Source organism: Sminthopsis crassicaudata, chromosome 4 (assembly GCF_048593235.1).
Source record: "Sminthopsis crassicaudata isolate SCR6 chromosome 4, ASM4859323v1, whole genome shotgun sequence".
Taxonomy (NCBI): Eukaryota; Metazoa; Chordata; class Mammalia; order Dasyuromorphia; family Dasyuridae; genus Sminthopsis; species Sminthopsis crassicaudata.
This window is the reverse complement of record NC_133620.1, coordinates 397,179,395-397,200,894: the sequence shown is the minus strand read 5'-3', so window position 1 is coordinate 397,200,894 and position 21,500 is coordinate 397,179,395. Positions and strand designations below refer to the sequence as shown.

Genomic DNA, 21,500 nt, shown 5'->3' with positions numbered 1-21,500 from the left:
TATTCCCCTATTTTTTTTCAAATATTTTATATAGTATTTGAAATAGTTCTTTAAATGTTTGGTAGAATTTACTTGTAAATCCATCCAAGGACTTAAATGTGTGAGAGTAGGAGTTGGGAGAAAAACTATATATAAAGGCAATGAATCTCCAGAGAATAACAATAGGAGATGGGTAGGAATCCAAGTTCCTGCAGTCTTGTCAGTTGTATCATAGCTCTTGGGCTTTAGCCATTTTGTTCTTCTACTCATAGCTTGACTTTGTGTGTATAATTTTTGCTTCTTTCATTCTTATTAAGATAGACATACTAGTATTGGACAAGCTATGTTAGTAAAGATTCTCCATGTGCTGCACATCCACAGTGATATTTGGAAGCAGAATATTTCACTTGTGTTGCAGTGGAAAAACGGTAATATGTGGTTGATGGTTTCTAGATAGAAGACCAAATTGATGAAATGAAATAACAGACAACTGGGAAAATCATTCAGTAATCTCATGCACAGAGTGAATTCATAATGAGGTCAGGAAAAGTTATCCAAAGTATTCCCATTAAAAGATCAGGCACATTGTATTTGTATTTGTAGAAGTCATGAAGATCATAAACCAAATTAATTGAAATTTTATTAATTCATTAAAATCACCCACAAATTAGAAGATTAAAAATATAATTATTATTTCATACAAATTTCCCCAGATTTCTAAATATCACTTGTCAAATGTAAACATAGATTAGTTCTTGTCATGAACATTAGTCATGAAATAAGAATACAATATTTTAGTTTTCTACAAACTCCTAGAAAATACTAATTGTTTGGATCAGTTGAGATAGATTTAATTATCATTCTATGTTCAAATCAATATTTTTTATTTCAAGTTTTAAAATAGAGCTTTAAAAATATAATCAGTTATTCCTTAAACTTTTTATTTGAAAATTGTAAACTCAACCATCAACAAAATACTGCTCCTTTCAATGTAAAACAAAAAACAAACAAGATCAATCCTAAACTTTACTAAAGAAAATGTGAATTTGTTATCCTAGCAGATCATCAATTTCCATTAGTTCAGATTTCAGGTTTCCTAAATATACATTCTATTAAGCAAGCTTCAAACTGGTGTATCTGATCAATTTGTTTCCTCAAGGTAAACAGGCTAGTCAAGCCCAGATCTATTTGAAATAAAGCATAAGAATGTTCAGAATTTTAAAAAAATTAGATGCTATTTAAGGAAACATATCACACAAAATAGGAAGAATTTTAAGTCTTCAGGTAACTCAGAAACCATCTTTCACATGCTAAATTTGGTCCCTAAATGCACTTATTTATTATGGACAAAATGATTTTTATAGTCTCTATCCTCTCTTATTACAAAATATATGTATAAATAATATTTATATGGTATGGCGTCTTGCTTACTGTCTTTATTTCTTTTTATTTTTTTGATTTTACACTTGGTTCATAAATAAATTTTCGAAAAATCTTTAAATACTGGAAGTAGCTGATAAGTAGGCAAATGAAGATGATAACGATCAGACCCAACAAGATGAGTAAAACCACAATGGGATCTGTTCTGAAAAAGAAAAAGCAAAATGACAAAGAATTATTTGTTATGTCTGAGTTTATTTTTTCTGGTCTTTATTTCTGGGTAAAAAACAAGGGTAAAGCAACTTGAGACAGGAACATTTCAGAGATAGCTCTGGGTCCATCTCTGTCTCTACTCTTTCCTTCCTTCCTTCCTTCCTTCCGGAACATATATCCTATGTTTCTTCTACACATATGTTAGATATGAATTTATTTGGCATGCATTTTCTTATAATCCTTTGTAAGTATTCAACAACTGGTTTTCTCTTGTAATATATCCTAAGACCCATAGATGAATTTTCAGAATTTTTCAGATGAATTCTTTGGCAGCACATAGCACAAACCTATATATTTCTAACCAATTAAGAAATGTCTATTGTTTCTATGATGATTAGAACTTCATGATTTGTCATCTATAGCACTCAAATAAAAATCTTCCTAGATAATTAATTGTAAGGCAAACATTATTACTATATTTCTCTAAATACTGATTGTATTAGTTTATTAAATTAAAGAATCTTAAAGACTATCAAGGAAATTTAAGAGGTTCTCCAGTCTAACCCCTTAAACAGTGGAGGTCTTGGTCCTGGACCATTGCTCAAAGTTAAATGGCAGGTATGTACATGTTATCACTGGAGGGCAGCAGAGAGATAGAAACAGTCCAGGAGTTAAATAGTATAGGTTGATCCACATAAATCCTCAGCATTTTTATACATTAACAACACAATCCAACAGCAAGAGATACAAAGAGAAATTCCATTCAAAATAACGGTCGATAGTATAAAATATTTGGGAATATATCTACCAAAGGAGAGTCAGGAATTATATGAGCAAAATTACAAAACACTTGCCACAAAAATAAAGTCAGATTTAAATAATTGGAAAGACATTCAGTGCTCTTGGATAGGCCTTGAGCGAATATAATTAAGATGACAATACTCCCTAAACTAATCTGTTTATTTAGTGCTATACCAATCAGACTTCCAAGAAACTATTTAAATAATCTAGAAAAAATAACAACAGAATTCATATGGAACAACAAAAGGTCGAGAATTTCAAGGGAAGTAATGAAAAAAAATTAAATGAAGGTGGTCTAGCTGTACCTGATCTAGAATTATATTATAAAGCAACAGTCACCAAAACCATTTGGTATTGGCTAAGAAATAGACTAGTTGATCAGTGGCATAGGTTAGGTTCACAGGGCAAGATAGTGAATAAAAATAGCAATCTAATCTTTGACAAACCCAAAGATCCCAAATTTTGGGATAAGAATTCATTATTTGACAAAAACTGCTGGGAAAACTGGAAATTAGTATGGCAGAAACTAGGCATGGACCTACATTTAACACCACATACTAAGATTAGATCAAAATGGGTCCAAGATTTAGGCATAAAGAACGAAATCATAAATAAATTGGAGGAACATGGGATGGTTTACCTCTCAGACTTGTGGAGGAGGAAGGAGTTTGTGTCCAAGGGAGAACTAGAGACCATTATTGATCACAAAATAGAAAATTTTGATTACACCAAATTAGAAAGTTTCTGCACAAACAAAACTAATGCAAACAAGATTAGAAGGGAAGTAACAAATTGGGAAAACATTTTTACAGTTAAAAGTTCTGATAAAGGCCTCATCTCCAAAATATACAGAGAATTGACTTTAATTTATAAGAAATCAAGCCATTCTCCAATTGATAAATGGTCAAAGGATATGAACAGACAATTTTCAGATGATGAAATTAAAACTATTTCCGCTCATATGAAAGAGTGTTCCAAATCACTATTGATCAGAGAAATGCAAATTAAGACAACTCTGAGATATCATTACACACCTGTCAGATTGGCTAAGATGACAGGAACAAATTACGATGAATGTTGGAGGGGCTGTGGGAAAACTGGTACACTGATGCATTGTTGGTGGAGTTGTGAAAGAATCCAACCATTCTGGAGAGCAATCTGGAATTATGCCCAAAAAGTTATCAAAATGTGCATACCCTTTGACCCAGCCATACTACTACTGGGCTTATATCCCAAGGAAATACTAAAGAACAGAAAGGGACCTATATGTGCCAAAATGTTTGTGGCAGCCCTTTTCATAGTGGCTAGAAGCTGGAAGATGAATGGATGTCCATCAATTGGAGAATGGTTGGGTAAATTATGGTATATGAATGTTATGGAATATCATTGTTCTGTAAGAAATGACCAACAGGAGAAATATAGAGAGGCTTGGAGAGACTTACATCAACTGATGCTAAGTGAAATGGGCAGAACCAGAAGAACCACTTCAACAATGATACTGTACGATGATATATGCTGATGGAAGTGGATATCTTCAATATAGAGAAGAGCTAATCCAATTCCAATTGATTAATGATGGACAGAATCAGCTACATCCAGAAAAGGAACACTGGGAAATGAGTGTAAACTGTTATTTTTACCTTCTGAATCCAATTCTTCCTGTGCAACAAGAAATTCGGTTCTACACACATATTGTATCTAGAATATACTGTAATCTAATTAACATGTATAAGACTGCCTGCCATCTGGGGGAGGGGGCTGGGGGAGGAAGGGAAAAAATCTGAATAGAAGTAAGTGCAAGGGATAATGTTGTAAAAAATTACCCATGCATATGTACTGTCAAAAAAAAGTTATAATTATAAAATAAAAATTAAATTTAAAAAAATAGTATAGGTTGGTTGACTGGAGGAGCTTTTTAGACTTAGAGGGAAAAGAGAGATCATCTCGTTCAATCTGTTTTATAGATGAGTGAGGTAGCTTAAAGAGATTAAGTGACTCATTCAAGGTTACAAGTTGGTCAGAGATTCTTTGACACTCAAGATTCTGTATTTTAATGAACCAATACAACCAATGTTTAAAAAAATACAGTGGTAATGTTATCTTGTAAAATTTCTATTTGAGTACTATACATGGCAAATCTAAATGAAAAGGGTGAATATTTGTAAAAGTATAAATTACCTATATTAACAGAAGAGGAAATAGGATACTTATATAATACTCTCATAGAAAAAGAAATTAAGCCATACACAAGGTTCCTAAGAAAAAATTCCCAGAATCAGATGTAATTCCTATCAAGAATCTGAAAAAACAATTAATTACAAATCTTTATAAATTATTTGGAAAAACAGACAAAGAAGGCATCCTATCATATTCCTTTTACAACACAAATATGATGCTGATACCTAAAACAGGAGGAGCAAAAACAGAGGAAAAAAAACCCTACTATTTTTTCTAATGAATACAACTTTTTTTTAGCTATTTTCAAAATATGAATATAAATTTTTTAAATAAAATTTCTTAGCTTTTTCATTATAGCTTTTTATTTACAAAACACAGGCATGAGTAATTTTTCAACATTGATCCTTGCAAAACCTTCTGTCCAACTTTTCCTCTCCTTCCCACTGCTCCTTCCCCAATACATGTTAAATATGTTAAAGTATATGTTAAAATCCAATATATGTATACATATTTATACAGTTATCTTGCTGCATAAGGAAAATTGGATCTAGAAAGAAAGAAAAAAAACCTGATAAAGAAAACAAAAGTGCAAGCAAACAATAACAGAAAGAGTGGAAATGCTATGTTGTGGTCCACACTCATTTCCTATAGTTCTCTGTCTGGGGGTAGCTGATTCTCTTCTTTTCTGAACAATTGGAACTGGTTTGAATCGTCTCATTATTGAAGAGAGCCACATTCATCAGAGTTGATCATCATATAATCTTGTTGCTGTGTAAAATGATCTCTTGGTTCTGCTTATTTCCTTTAGCATCAATTCATGTAAGTCTCTCTAGGCCTCTCTGAAATCATCCTGCTAGTCGTTTCTTACAGAAAATAATATTCCATAACATTCATATATCATAACTTATTCAGCCATCCTCTTAACTGATGGGCATCCACTCAATTTCCAGTTTCTAGCCACTACAAAAAGGGCTGCCACAAACATTTTTGCACAAATGGGTCCCTTTCCCTTCTTTAAGAACACTTTGGGATATAAGCCCAGTAGAAATACTGCTGGATCAAAGGACACGCAGAGTTTGATAACTTTTTGAGCATAGTTTCAAATTGCTCTCCAGGATGGTTGGATCTGTTCACAGTTCCACCAAAAATGTATCAGTGTCCAATTTTCCCCACATCCTCTCCAACATTCATCATTATCTTTTATTGTCATCTTAGCCAATCTGACAGGTGTGTAGTAGTATCTCAGAGTTGTCTTAATTTGCACTTCTCTGATCAATAATGATTTGGATAACCTTTTCATATGACTGGAAATAGCTTCAATTTATTCATCTGAAAATTGTCTATTCATATCCTTTGACCATTATCATTTGGAGAATGACTTGATTTCTTATAAATTTGAGTCAATTCTTTATATATTTTAGAAATGAAACCTTTATCAGAACCTGTGAATGTAAAATGTTTTCAGTTTATTGCTTCCATTCTGATCTTATCTGCATTAATTTTGTTTGTACAAAAATGTTTTAACTTAATATAATCAAAATTTTCTATTTTGTGATCAATAATGATCTCTAGTTCTTCTTTGGTCCCAAATTCCTTCCTCCTTCACAGGTCTGAGAAGTAAGCTATGCTATATTCTTCTAATTTATTTATAATCTTATTCTTTATGCCTACATCATGAACCCAATTTGACCTTATCTTGGTATATGGTGTTAAGTGTGGGCCAATGCCTAGGTTCTGCCATACAAGTTTCCAATTTTCCCAGCAGTTTTTGTCAAATAGTGAATTCTTATTCCAAAAGCTGGGGTCTTTGGGTTTGTCAAACACTAGATTGCTATAGTTATTGACTATTTTGTCCTGTGAACCTAATCTATCCCACTGATCAACTAGTTTGTTTCTTAGCCAGTACCAAATGGTTTTGATCACTGGTACTTTATAATATAGTTTTAGATTTGGTACAGCTAGGCCACCTTCATTTAAATTTTTTTTTCATTATTTCCCCTGTAATTCTTGACCTTTTGTTTTTCCAGATGAATTTTGTTATTTTTTTCTAGGTCAGTAAAATAGCTTCTAGGGAGTTTGATTGGTATAGCACTAAATAAATAGATTAGTTTAGATACTATTGTCATCTTTATTATATTCGCTTGACCTAGCTAACAGCACTTAATATTTTTCCAATTGTTAATATTTTTTTGTGTGTGGAAAGTGTTTGGTGTTTTCCTCATATAGTTCCTGACTTCCCTTTGGCAGACAGATTCCCAAATATTTTATCCTATTTACAGTTATTTTAAATGGAATTTCTCTTTTTGTATTCCTTGCTATTGGGTTTTGTTAGTGATATACAAAAATGCTAATGATTTATGACAATTTATTTTGTAAGTTGTGGATTAGTTCTAATAGCTTTTTAGTAGATTCTCTGGGGTTCTCTAAGTATACCATCATATATCCGCAAAGAGTGATAACTTGATTTTCTCATTACCTACTCTAATTCCTTTAATCTCTTTTTCTTCTCTTATTGCCGAGGCTAGCATTTCTAATACAATATTGAATAGTAATGGTGATAGTGGGCAACTTTGTTTCACCCCTGATCTTATTGGGAATGATTCCAGATTATCTCCATTACATGTGATGCTTACTGATGGTTTTGAATAGATGCTACTGACTATTTTGAGGAAAAGTCCATTTATTGTTATACTCTCTAATAATGTTTTTAGGAATGGGTGCTGGATTTTATAAAATGCTTTTTCTGCATCTAGTGACAATCATATGGTTTTTATTAATTTGGTTATTGACATATTCAATTATGCTAATAGTTTTCCTATTATTGAACTAACCCTGCATTCCTGTTGTAAATCCTATTTGATCATGGTGTATTATCCTGGGGATGATTTTCTGTAATCTCTTTGCTAATATTTTATTTAAGATTTTTGCATCAGTATGCATTAAGGAGATTGTTCTATAATTTTCTTTCTCTGTTTTCATCCTACCTGGTTTAGGTATCAGTATCATGTCTGTGTCATAAAAGGAATTTGGTAGGACTCCTTTATTCTTTATTTTTTCAAATAATTTATATAGTATTGGGGTTAACTGTTCTTTTAAGTGTTTGGTAGAATTCATATGCTATACTAATTTCCAGTTTTCCTAGCAGTTTTTGTCAAATAATGAATTCTTATCCCAAAAGTTGGGATCTTTGGGTTTGTCAAACACTAGATTGTTATTTTTATTCACTATCTTGCCCTATGAACCTAACCTATTCCATTGATCAACTAGTCTATTTCTTAGCCAGTACCAAATGGTTTTGGTGACTGTTGCTTTATAATATAGTTCTAGATCAGGTACAGCTAGACAACCTTCATTTAATTTTTTTTTATTACTTCCCTTGAAATTCTCAACTTTTTGTTGTTCCATATGAATTCTGTTGTTATTTTTTCTAGGTCATTAAAATAGTTTCTTGGGAATCTGATTGGTATAGCACTAAATAAATAAATTAGTTTAGGGAGTATTGTCATCTTAATTATATTCGCTCAAGGCCTATCCAAGAGCACTCAATGTCTTTCCAATTAGTTAAATCTGACTTTATTTTTGTGGCAAGTGTTTCGTAATTTTGCTCATATAATTCCTGACTTTCCTTTGGTAGATATATTCCCAGATATTTTATACTATTGACAGTTATTTTGAATGGAATTTCTCTTTGTATCTTTTGCTTTTGGATTGCGTTAGTAACATGCTCAGTTTAGCAGGGTAGTTTATTCTTGGCTGCATTCTGAGTTCCTTTAACTTTCAGAATATCAAATTCCAGGCCCTTTGATCCTTTTAAGGTGGAAGCTACTAGATCCTGAGTGATTCTTATTGTGGCTCCTCAGTATTTGACTTTTTTCCCTGGCTGCTTGGATTATTTTTCCCTTGGTCTGATAGTTCTGAAACTTAGCCCCAATATTCCTTGGAGTTTTAGTTTTGGGGTCTCTTTCAGTAGCTGTTTGATGAATTCTTTTAATGGCTATTTTACCTTCTGATACTATGACATCTAGGCAGTTCTCTTTGATGATTTCCTGAAAAATAGTGTCTAGTCCCCTTTTTTTCATCATGGTTTTCAGAGTCCAATAATCCTTAGATTATCTCTCCTACATCTATTTTCTAGGTCTTTTGTTTTCCCTAGCAGGTATTTAACATTTTTTTCTATTTTTTCTTTTTTCTTTTTTTAGTTTTCCTTGATTGCCTCATCAAGACATTCATTTCCATTTGTTCAGTTCTGATTTTTACTGAATTATTTTCTTCGATTTTGCTTTAGTTTTTGTTTTTTACTTCTCTTTGTAATTGTCCAATTGAGTTTTTAAATGAATTGCTTTGTTCTATGGAATTTTTTCCATTTCACAAAAAAATTTTTTAAGAGTTATTTTCTTTTTCCAATTCACAAATTCTGTTTTCCTGGGAGTTCTTTATCTTTTCCATTTCACATTTCAGGGAATTTTTTTTCCACTTTATCGAATCTTTCTTTTAATGAGTTATATACCTTTTCTAAACTGTCTTGCAGAGTCTTCCTTTTCCTTCCCCATTCTTCTAGCTGTCATTTAGATCATTTTTTGATTTCTTCTAGGAGAGCCTCGTGTGGTGGGGACCCTTTGGAGCTTCATCTATAGACAATCTGCCTTAGGTTCCTCAGGGTTTGAAATCTGTTCTCTTTCATTATAGAAGCTGTCTATAGTTAAGAGTTTTCTTTGTCTTTTTACTCATTAAAAAAAATAAAAATTGGGGTCTGCTTTTAGGGCATGGAAGTTCTAACCTTCCTCTATAGACCTGGAAACTACAACAGCTGTGCTGGGATTGTGCTGAGTCATTCCTGGTGCTGAGTGGCCAGCTCCTGTGAGACTCCGGCACTTTGGGGTACACTCTTTACCCTCTGCATTTGTGTTGAATGTTTTATGACTTCTCTGCTGATCTACTGGCTTGCAGCCAGCACAGAGTAGCAAACACTGTGGCAGAGTCCTCTCCATAGATTCTCTGCTCCACGGAGACTGTATCCTCCCACCCTGGCCTTCTCCCATGCTACGCTTGATCAAAACAGACCTATTCTGGTAATCTTTGAAATTATCTTTTGCTGGTAATTTGCTGCACTTCCAATATTCATGAATTCTGTCAGTCTAGCACTATTTCAGAGGCTGAATTTTTTATTTAGTGTGAGGGTGGTAGGGGAGCTAAGAAGTGTGTGTCCTCTCCTGTCATCTTGGCCCTGTCCTAGTTTTTTATTTTCAAAACATGAATACAACATTTCTAAATAAAATACTAACAAGGCTAATGTGACAGTAAAGGAAAATGATAAATCTTGGAGGGAATGTGGGAAAATTGGGATACTAGTGCATTGTGGAAGTTGGGAACTGATTGATTCTGGAGAATAATTTGTAACTATGTCCAAAGGGTTATAAAATTGTGTGCATTGTTTGACTACAGGTAACTCAGAGGACATATTTCACATGCTAAATTTGCTCCCTAAATGCAGTATGGACAAAATAACCAAATCTGTATCCCAAAACAATCAAAAAGGAAAAGCCCTTTTATGTAAATTTATAGAAGTTATTTTTTTTTTTTTTTTGTGATGGCAAAGAATTGGAAACTGAGATGCCCATCAATTGATTTGTCAAACAAGTTGTGGCATATGATTAGGAGGAATTTGTGCTTTCAGGAATGAACAGGGTAGTTTTGGAAAAACTTGAAAGACCTTAATGACTTAATATTGAGCAGAACCATAAGAACACTGTGCAGAGTAATAATATTGTATGATGAACAATTTTGAATTATTCTCAGCAATATGATGGTGCAAAACAATCCGATAAGATTCATGATGAAAAATGCAAATGTTATCTACCTCCAGAAAGTTATAAACAATATTAAATGCATCAAGCTGCATTCAGATTCCAACTTTTTAATTCTTTATAATATTATATTCACAGTTGTCATGGAGGAAGGAAGAACAATCTATATGGAAATGCAGCCAAGCTTGGCCTCTTCAACAGTGGTAGTTAGTACAGGCTAGGAAAAGAAAAGTTCTCAATATGACAGTCCTTGACAGTGTCTGATTGTTAAAAAATCAGAAAAAAAAGATTTTGTATTTGAAAGCCATATTAAAGAGGGGATCTTACCATTGCTTTGTTGCTGATGCCTAAAGAACCATGGGATCTGATTTAATACTGAAACTTCCTATTTGTGGTCTCCTACTTTAAATCATCACTTCTATGACAGCAGTGAGTTTTGATTTTTTACATCTCCATTACTTTATGATCTAAGTGCTTACAATAAAAAGTAGTTTTACAATAAAATTAATAAAAGTTAGGAGAATTGTGATTCAGATGCATCTTTTCTAAATCCAGTACTTTTTTCTTCTTTGCCAAAGTTATGTCATAGAATTCTGTGCTCCCAAAATAAAGGATAAAAGAATTCAGAGGGGTCAATAGAGGCAGCACATATTATTGAAGTCACTAAATGGAAATGACTTGAGTCATTAAATAAAATGAGCTTTCTTCTTAAAAGGATATGAGTGCATGAGTGAGAGAGAGAGATCTGAGAATGCACATCAGTGCATTGGTGTGGATGGTCAACTCAGAAGTAGACAATTACTTTAGGGTATAGAAATCCAGGGTCAGCAATAGATAGAGATGAAGTCTGTGTACAAAGCCAAGGCTCAAATAATTGGAATAGGAGAGTCATGTTATAGGGGACAGGGGTCAAGTTTTGAATGATTTCTGCCTCTTTCAGATGTGGTGCTATAACTTACCTGTCATTCTATAGTTTCTGTATCTAACATTTAACCTATTAGGTATATGAAGTTTGCCTTGTATCTTTGGTCTTTTGTTCAAAATAGATCATCTGTTCTCACAGCAGGAAGACTAGAGAGGGAACTTTCCTTTTCAGTTGTGAATGACAGCACTAATGAGAATCTCTACATATGTCCCAATATGTCCCCTTCTCCTGGCATCAGGTAATATGTGGGTTGCCTTGGGTTATTAATCTCTAATCACAAATACAATGCTGTGGCATTGGAGAAACTTGAGTTTTATGAAGAAGTCTTTAGATATGATCACAGTCATGTTAATCCTAAAGATAATGGTAGAGAGGAATTGGTGGAGGGTGTTAGATCCTCTCACATTCGCCTGCTTAAGATCTAGCCTAAATAAAATTCCTGTAAGCCCAAGGATAGAATAAGACATTATCCAGGGGAATAAACCATTAAAACATAATATAACACCAAGACAACTAGCGTTTAAATGATCAAGTCCAGGGAAGAAGGAAGTTGGGTGATCTGGGAAAGATTTGAGTCATTTTCAAGTTCAGGCCAAGAGGTAAAAGTCAGAGACAGATTGATCTCTGGTATAAAGATATCTGGATTGGTGGATCATATGAGCTCTACAGTTCTGATATGCAATAGTATGGCTAAAGTCAATTGGGTCCCCCTACTAAGTCCAACACCAAAATGGTGAGCTCCTGGGAAGAGGGAAGGGCTGCCTAATGAGAGTCAAAAAAGCTCAGGTTATTAACAGATCAGGTCAATGCTTTCATGTTAATTGCTGGTGGTACTGAACCTCTGAGTGGATACTATATTTTTAAACTTGGTGGGAAAAAAAAGGAAGAAAGAAAAAAGAAATTAAGTAAATTCAGAGAAAGAGATGAGGTTTTATCCAAATAACCAAGGTTCTAATAGATTATGAAACATCCTTTTATATTGAATGGAGCAATACAAATGGTTGTGGAAAATTGTTTGAATGACTTTTGAACCCACTCTATCCTTTTAAAAAACATCTGGCAGGATGAGCTAAAAGCAGCTGGAGTATAAAAAGCCTTGCATCAGAGAAGTTGCATAATGTCAGAAAAACATGAATTTACTCCAGAATATCCTTCACAAATTTTTATCTGGTTTTTGAACAATTCCTGATGAGCTCCCAAGTTGATCATTCCACTTTTGGTTAGCCCTAATTTTAGCAAGTTCATTTTTCTATGCCCCCTTGTAACTTGCTACTCATTGGTTCTAGTTCTGCATTGTGACAGTATCCTCAATAAGTTTATTTCCTCTCGTATAGTTCTTCAGCTTTATGGAAGGCACTCTTTTACCTTCTCTTATCCAGGCTAACAATCTAGTTCCTTAAATACATTTTCATATAGGTTATGGAATATTATTGCTCGGTAAGAAATGACCAGCAGGAGGAATATAGAGAGGCCTGGAGAGACTTAAATCAACTGATGCTGAGTGAAATGAGCAGAACCAGAAGATCGCTGTACACTTCAACAACAATACTGTATGAGGATGTATTCTGATGGAAGTGGAAATCTTCAACATAAAGAAGATCCAACTCACTTCCAGTTGATCAATGATGGACAGAGGTAGCTACACCCAGAGAAGAAACACTGGGAAGCGAATGTAAATTGTTAGCACTAATATCTGTCTGCCCAGATTGCATGTACCTTCGGATTCTAATGTTTATTGTGCAACTAGAAAATGATATTCACACACATGTATTGTACCTAGACTATATTGTAACACATGTAAAATGTATGGTATTGCCTGTCGTCGGGGGGAGGGAATAGAGGGAGGGGGGGTAATTTGGAAAAATGAATACAAGGGATAATATTATAATATATATATATATATATATATATATAATTAAAAAAAAAAAAGAATTAGTTTAGTATGTACTCCAGTCATTTTTTTAAAGTTTTTATACTTAAAATACTGGGGGTACCCACATTGATGCTCAAAATTTGCTTTTTTCATTTGTTTCTTCATCTGAAAAGTGAGTTTAATATAATCAATCTTTGTTGATTCAAAAAAAAATACATTTTCATATGATATTGTTCTGAGGTATCCCTAGATATACTCCGGCTTTTTCCCTAAAAAATATGGCATTTGGAATTGTACCCAGTAATCCAGCCTGTTCAGTTCAGGGATGATTATATCCCCCCCCCTCTTCTTCTGATTATTGTACTTCTATCAATTTAGTCTAAAATAACATTGGGTAATTTTATGCTCCAATGCTTTAGGTAGCCACATTGCACCATCAGTCCAGATGAAAAAGATCTAACTTTTCAAATTCATGGCTGTGGGTACACCAGCCACAGTGTATCATAAGATTGATATTGAGCATATTTAATACTCCTCCCCATTTTCCTTCATTGAATATCCATATAGGCATATCTCCTTTATCCTCTGGATCTACAGTACATTTTGTATAGGACTCTACATTAGCTTTTTAAAAAAATTTCATCAGATTTAATTTGAAATTCTAGCTAGTCAAAAATTTTGGGTTCATGTGGGATTGTGACTCCAAGTGAAGTAAGTATACTGCCCAGCTCTCGGGGTAAATTGCACATAGCTTTTTGTTTTAGCCAAACCAGTCTTCTTGCTCTTCATTTTTTTCTGAGATTACATAGGTTTTTACCTATGTCTGGACTTGCACTTTCTTCTCATCTCCATTTCATAGGATCTCTCATTTCCTTCAAAGATCTGTTCTAGGTGCTAAGTGAAGTGAGTAGAACCAAGAGAACATCTTACATAGTAACAACAAAATTATTCAATGATCAACTATGATAGATTTGGCTCTTTTCAACAATGAGGTGATTCAGGCCAGTTTCAACAGACTTATGATAGAAAGAGCCATCTGCATCCAGAGAGAGGACTGTGGAGACTGAATCCACATTCAGTATTGAAAATACAACATAGTATTTCCAACTTTTTTGTTTGCTTTTTTTCCTCATTTTTTTCCTTTTTGATCTGATTTTTATTATGTAGCATGACAAATTTGGAAATATGTTTAGGCAAATTGCACATACTTAACATACTAGATTATTTGCATTCTAGGGAAGGAAGAGAATGGAAGGAGGAAAATTTGGAACATAAGGTTTTGCAAGGGTGGATATTGAAAACCATTTTTGCATGTTATTTGAAAATAAAAAAGAACTATTAAAAAACAGATAAAAACAAAACAAAACAAAAGATTGCTCCAGGGGCTATCTCCTATAGAAAATTCATCCTTATTCCCTCAAGTGCTAGTGCTCTTTCCCCAGAATTATTTTGTATGTATTTTATATTTCATTTTTTTTTGTCCATGTTGGCTGTCTGTTCCATCTTCCTCCACCTCTAGCATGTAAATTTTTTGAGAACAGGGACTGTTTGGCTTTGCAACTCTAGTACTTAATACTTGTTGAAACAAATTGAAAATAGGAAATAGTGTCTATTGAAGATCATATTATTTTCTCTTTCTTAATTAAGATAACTCTGTTATAGGAGCTTTATATTGTCTTATTAAGAATTGATTTGAAAAAAAAAAAGTTGATTCCTCTGAATTCAAAACCTGTCTTGTGCAGTAGACTATAGTTTGAGCATCCACAATTAACAACATCCCCATCTTGTGGTGACTTCCTTAAAATATCAAATTTAAAACTAAAAAGTGACAAGAAGTCAGCAGTCTGTAAGGGGGATTATGTGATCAGCTAAATAATACAATCTTTATGTGACTTCAAAAATTCACTGAACAGTTCTTTGCTTTAGTTTTTCAAATGTAAAATAAGAAGTTTATATAAATTAAATTATCTCAAAATTCTTTTCCCATTTATAAAAAATCTTTGATTTGAAGATTATAAATATTTCATCTGACTAGGACCATGGCTAAATGATACATCAGTTATCTCCCACTTTGATTAGATCTTGAGTTACATATTATGACCTTGAGACATTGATTTTTAAATATTCTTGATAGGATCCTTAGTAGCCAGGTGGGCCATAAGGAGAGGCATTGACTGAGAAGACTTTATTTAATTAAAGTAACACTTAAACGAGCCTTTAAAATTTTTTTTCCTATCAAATTTATTTTGAATATATATTGCTTTATGAAACATGTTGGGAGAAAAAAAATCAGAGCAAAAGGGAAAAACCATGGGAAAGATTTAAAAAAGTAAACAGAAAAAAGAACTGAACATAGCATGTATTGATTTACATTCAGTGTTCTTAGTTTTTTTTCTGGATGCAGATGGCATTTTCGGTCCAAAGTCTAATGGGATTGCCTTGGATCACTGGACCACTGAGACAAACCAAGTATTTCATAGATGATCATTGCACATTCTTGCTATTATTTATTATATACAATGTATTCCTAGTTCTGCTTGTTTTCTCTCAGCATCAGTTAATCTTTCCAAGTCTTTCTAAAACCAGCTTGTTCATCACTTTTTATAAATCAAATAATATTCCATTATCTTCATATACCACAACTTGTTCAGCCATTCCCCAAATGATAGGGATACTCATTTTCCAATTCTTTGCTACCACAAAAAGAGCTGTTACAAACACTTTTGCTCATAGTTCTTATTCCAGAAGCTGGAATTTAGGGTAATCTATTATTTGATAAAGTAGATTACTATAGGACTTGATTATTATTCCACTGATCCACCATTCTATTTCTTATTCAATACCAAATGTTTTGATGAGTGCCACTCTATGATATAGTTTTAGGTTTGGTATTGCTAAGCCATTTGCATTTTTTTTCATTTTCTTAATATTCTTGACTTTTTTTCTTCCAGATAAATTTTGTTATGATTTTTCCTAGTTCTATAAAATAATTTTTTGGCAGTTTAATTGGTATGGCATGGAACAAGTAGAACAAGTTAGGCAGAATTGTTATTTTTATTATGTTAACTTGGACTATTCATGAGCAATTGATATTTTTCCAATTATTTAGATCTGACTTTTGGGTGACAAGTATTTTATTTTATATGGGTTCATATAGTTCTTGGATTTGTTTTGACAGGTAGATTCCCAAATATTTTATTTTTCTACAGTAATGTTAATTGGAATTTCTCTATCTCTTGCTGATGGTCTTTTTCAGTAATATATATATTCTGATTATTTTCGTGGGTTTATTTTACATCCTGAAACTTTGAAATCTGTTCATTGTTTCCAGTAGGTTTTTCAATGATTTTCTAGGATTCTCTAAGCATATCATCATATCATCTGCTAAAAGTGATAGTTTTATTTCCTTATTGCCTATTCTAATTCCTTTAATTTTTTTTTCTTATAGCTAAAGTCAACATTTCTAGTACAATGCTGAATAATAATGGTGATAATGGGCATCCATGTTTCACCCTGATCTTATTGGAAATACTTCCAATTTTTCTCCATTACAAATAATGCCTGCTGTTTTAGATAGATATTAATTATTTTAAGGAAAGCTCCCTTTATCCCTATGCTCTCTAGTGTTTTTAATAGGAATGGATGCTGTATTTTGTCAAAAATTTTTTCTGCATCTATTGAGATTATCATATGATTTCTGTTGTTTCTGTTACCGATATGGTCAGTTATGGTAATAGTTTTCCTGATATTGAGCCAGCTCTGCATTCCTGATATAAATCCCACTTGGTCACAGTATATTATCCTGCTGATAAATTGCTGTAATCTCTTTGTTAATATTTTATTTAAAAATTTACATCAATATTTATTAGGGGAATTTATCTGTAATTTTATTTCTCTGTTTTGGCTCTTCCTGGTTTGGGAATCAGTACTATATATGTGTCATAGAAGGAATTTGATAGGATTCTTTATTTGTTTTCCCACATAGTTTACATAGTATTTGGAATTAATTGTTTTTTAAAGGTTTGGTAGAATTCTCTTGTGATCTATCTGGCCCTGGAGATTTTTATCTTGGGGAGTTCATTAATGGCTTTAAAATTTTCTACTTCTACAATGGGACTATTTAAATAATTTTTTTCTTCTTCTGTTAACCTGGGAAATTTATATTTTTGTAAATATTCATCCATTTTATTTAGATTGTCAGACTTGCTGCCATACAGTTGGGCAAAATAGCTCCTAATTATTGCTTTAATTTCTTTGATTGGTGTGTTTACCAATCATTTCATTTTCATTTTTGATGCTGGTCATTTTTTTCTTTTCAAATTAATCAAAGGTTTATCTATTTTATTGGTTTTTAAATAGAACCAACTCAATTTTATTTGTTAGTTCTGTAGTTTTCTTAGTTTTTATTTTATTAATCTCTCTTTTGAGTTTCAGAATTTTCTAATTTGGTACTTGACTGGTTTTTTAAAATTGTTCTTTTTTTATCTTTTTTAGTTGCATGCCCAATTCATTGACCTCTTTATTTTGTTCATGTAACTATTTAGGGATATAAAATTTCTCCTAAGAATTGCTTTGGCTGCATCTTATAAGTTTTGGTATGTAGTCTCATTATTGTCATTCTCTTGGATGAAATTATGGATTGTTTTCTGTGGTTTGTTATTTGACTCATTCATTTTTTAGAATTAAATTTAATTTTCAATTTGTTTTTAATTTATCTTTCCCTGGCCTTTTATTGCATTGTGGTGTGAAAAGGAAGCATTTATAATTTCTGCCTTTCTGTATTTCATTGTGAGGTTTTAATGCCCTAATAGTCAGTTTTTTTGTGTAGGTGCCATGTACTGTCAAGAAAAGAGTGTATTCTTTTATATTCTTATTCAATTTTTCTCCAGAGGTCTATCATATCTAGGTTTAAACTTTCTTAGTTTCTTTCTTGTTTATTTTGTGGTTAAATTTGATTCTGAGAGGGGAAGATAGATGTTTCCCCCACCACTAATACATAGTTTTGCTGTCTATTTCTTCCTGTAACTGGCGTAAAATCTTCTCTAGAAATTTGGCTACTCTGCCACTTGGTGTGTACAATTTAGTATAGTTACTACTTTATTGTTTATGGTACATTTTATCAAGCTGTACTTAAATCTTCAATAAGATCTATTTTTACTTTTGCTTTATTTGAGAACAGTATTGCTATGCCTGCTTCTTTCTATTTATTTCAGCTGAAGCATAATAAATTCTTTTCCAGCTTTTTTACCTTTACTCTGTATGTGTCTGTATCAAATATATTTCTGTAAACAACATATTGTATGATTCTGTTTTTTAATATACTGTGCTATTAGCTGCCATTTAATGGGAGATTCCATCCCATTCACATTCACAATTACCAACTCTGTTTTTCCCTCCTGTTTTTTCCCCTGAATATTTTATTTTTGTTTTCCCTTTCCACCCCAATCTTAGTTGCTTTTTTAAAAACCCAGTCCATCCACTACCTTTTCTCCTATCACCTTCCCCTTTCTCTTAGCAGTGTTTTTTTTTTTACCCACCCACCCACTACCTTATCTCCTATCACTCCTTCCCCTGCTCCTCTTTTCCCCTGTTTCTGCCCTCCTTTCTTCCTACCCTCCCTTTGTTTTCCTCTTTCTCCTTCCTACTTCTTTATAATGTTAGATAAATTTCTATACCCAACTGAATGGTTTAAGTAATTTCCTGTAAGAGACAAAACTGATGAGATCAAACATCAGATAATGCTTATCCCCTTTCCTTTCCCCCCTCAATTATAATAGGTTGTTTGCTCCTATGAAATGTGAATTGTCCCATTATTTCTCCTCTTTCCTCTTTTTCCCTTTTTCCACCCCTTAATGTCTTATTCCAGGCACTCTGTTCCTTTATTGTAGAAACTGCCAGATCCTGGGTAATCCTGACTGTTGCTCTTTGATATTTGAATTGTTTTTATTAGGCAGATTGCAGTATTTTTCCTTGACACTGTAGTTCTAGAGTTTCACAACAATGTTCCTTGGGATTTTCCTTGTGGGATCTTTTTCTAAAAGTGAGCAGTAAATTCTTTGAATTAGTATTTCCCCCTCTGTTTCTAGAATATTGGGCAGTTTTCCTTAATCTCTTGGAGAATGCTATCCAGGCTCTATTTTTTTTTTTTTTTGTCATGGCTTTCAGGTAGTCCAGTAATTTTTAAATTGTCTCTTCTGGATCTATTTTCCAGGTCAACTAGTTTTCTAATGAGATATTTCACATTTTCTTCCATTTTTTTTTCATTCTTTTTGGTTTGATTGATTCTTGGTGTCTCACAGAATCATTAGCTTTTGTTTGACCCATTCTGTTTTTATTATGTAATTTTCTTCAGTTAGGTATTGTATCTTTTTTCATTTGGTTAATTCTACTTTTTAAGGCTTTGTTTTCTTCAGATAAATTTTTTTCCTTCCTTTTCCAAGCTATTGATTCTCTCATGCATATCATTTCCTTTCTCATTTTTTTTCATCTACCTTTTTTTTTCATCTACATTTGCCTTTTAAAGTCTTATGAGCACTTCCAAGAAGCCTCTTTGGGCTTAAGACCAATTCATATCAGTCTGAGATTTCTTCTGTAGACATTATGTCCTTGTCTGAGTTGGTGTTTTGATCTGTCCTGTTACCATAGTAATTGTCTATGGTCAAGGTTCTTTTCTATTTCTTGATATTTACCCTTTTTAAACTTACTTTGTTCAGCTCTGTTCCTGGGGTAAAGGGGACATTGTCCCAAATTTCCAATGCCATCTGAGCCTTGGCTTTGAGCACAGGGGCCCCTTGCAGGGAAATAGCGTGGTTTCCCAGAGTTTGCCTTCTGAGCTGGGACTAGAAGCTATCCTGGTGAGTTGTTCTTTTACTGAGCTAGGATTGAGGGTTTTAATTGCTGATTTCCTGTGATAAAGACCTTTTCACCAGCTTTCTCAGAGTCTATCTGAGTTCTTTGCAAGTTCATTAGAATGGCTCACCTTATGGCAAGAAGTTCTGTAGGAACTTTACCTGCCTTATGACATTTTTCTCTTAGCTAGTTTATTAGGAACTTATCTAATTTATTAATGGAGGAATTTAGATATGTCTTTCCCCTTGTTAATCCTAAAAATTCCTGTTGGAAATTAGCCCTCTGTTAGCAGTGTAATAAAAGATTTGGAGATGGTCTAAGCATAAAACTTATTTTGAGGAAGTTTGCAATGAAGGCCTACAACCCCAATATATTTTGTGGGTACAATACTCAAGCCCCCAATATTCTCTTCTGTTGGGCAGTACATAGTTATTGAACCTTCCTTAATAGAGAAGACCTTAAATAGATTAATGACTCATGAATCCCCAGCACCTTCATGGAACTATGGAAATGTAGTATTGCTTTCACATTCCTGAACTTTCTGAATGTAGAAAGGCTGGTACATTAATACAGATAAAAAGATTTAACTATTGAAATTCATAGTTCTGAATATACTTGTTTAAAAATAAAAAAAGAAAAAGAAAAACCACAAAGAAATACTTGCCCTGGGGAGGAAAAAGGAAGTTATTGCATTTAGGTACTGTACCTATTAGGACTCTTCTGACCCTGTGATCCTGAGTTTGAACTGAAGCATCAGTGAAAGGTCCTGAACTATGTGTTTCCTTGATTTTACCAGTCCTGAACTACATGTTTCCTGTTTTACCAACAGGCAACACCAATCTGGTATTAGGGGAACACCGCTGAATATGGAATATGAAAAATCCAAGGTAATGAGAGAAGCACAGTTTGTTTCAGTGCTTGGCAGTGGGAAGAAAAATAAAGTTAATTTTCTAGCCTAAGCTAGTTCTCCAAATCAGCCATTTTTATTCAGAAAAAGAATGTATTTACTAATACTTAACAATCACAAATGTTTATTTTTTTCTGAAGGAAATTTTTTTCCTATTTACTATACATTGTGCAATATTGTAAATTGTATTCTTGGTAATAGGAATTAGAGAAGGCAGAATTTTTAAAAATAGATTTGGTTTCTTCACCTCCTCCTCACTTTTTTGTACTCACTAATATATATCTAGGATATCTAATATGCTTTAATAATTTCCCCAATTAATCCCTATTAATTTCTTACCTTGGGAGTATGCCAAATGTCTCAACTGCAAAGGTGGTTGTTAGTTCACAGAAACTACAAATTAAAAAAAATTAAAATTAAACAATAAAAACATACTGAAAATTTCAATTTTCTTCATACAATCCATGTGAATTCAACTAAAGCTTTTAATAAGTCCTGTTCTAAGAGAATGTTCTAATTTGCCTTTATTATATCTAAACCACTTGTTAAGAGTTGGTTATGGTAGCTACCCAGAAAAACTATTAATAGTAG

The 21,500-nt window shown here is 33.0% G+C and overlaps 1 protein-coding gene across 1 annotated transcript in view; it reads right to left on the bottom strand.

Annotated features, from left to right (window-relative positions):
• Window positions 1–646: 646 nt before the first annotated feature.
• LOC141539577 (cation channel sperm-associated auxiliary subunit epsilon-like) overlaps window positions 647–21,500 on the bottom strand; it is a 195,247-nt gene continuing 174,393 nt past the window's right edge. Inside the window, 2 exon segments of the mRNA XM_074262549.1 lie at window positions 647–1,564; window positions 21,249–21,302. Of these exon segments, the coding sequence (XP_074118650.1) occupies window positions 1,426–1,564; window positions 21,249–21,302 (193 nt within the window). The 3' untranslated portion in view covers window positions 647–1,425.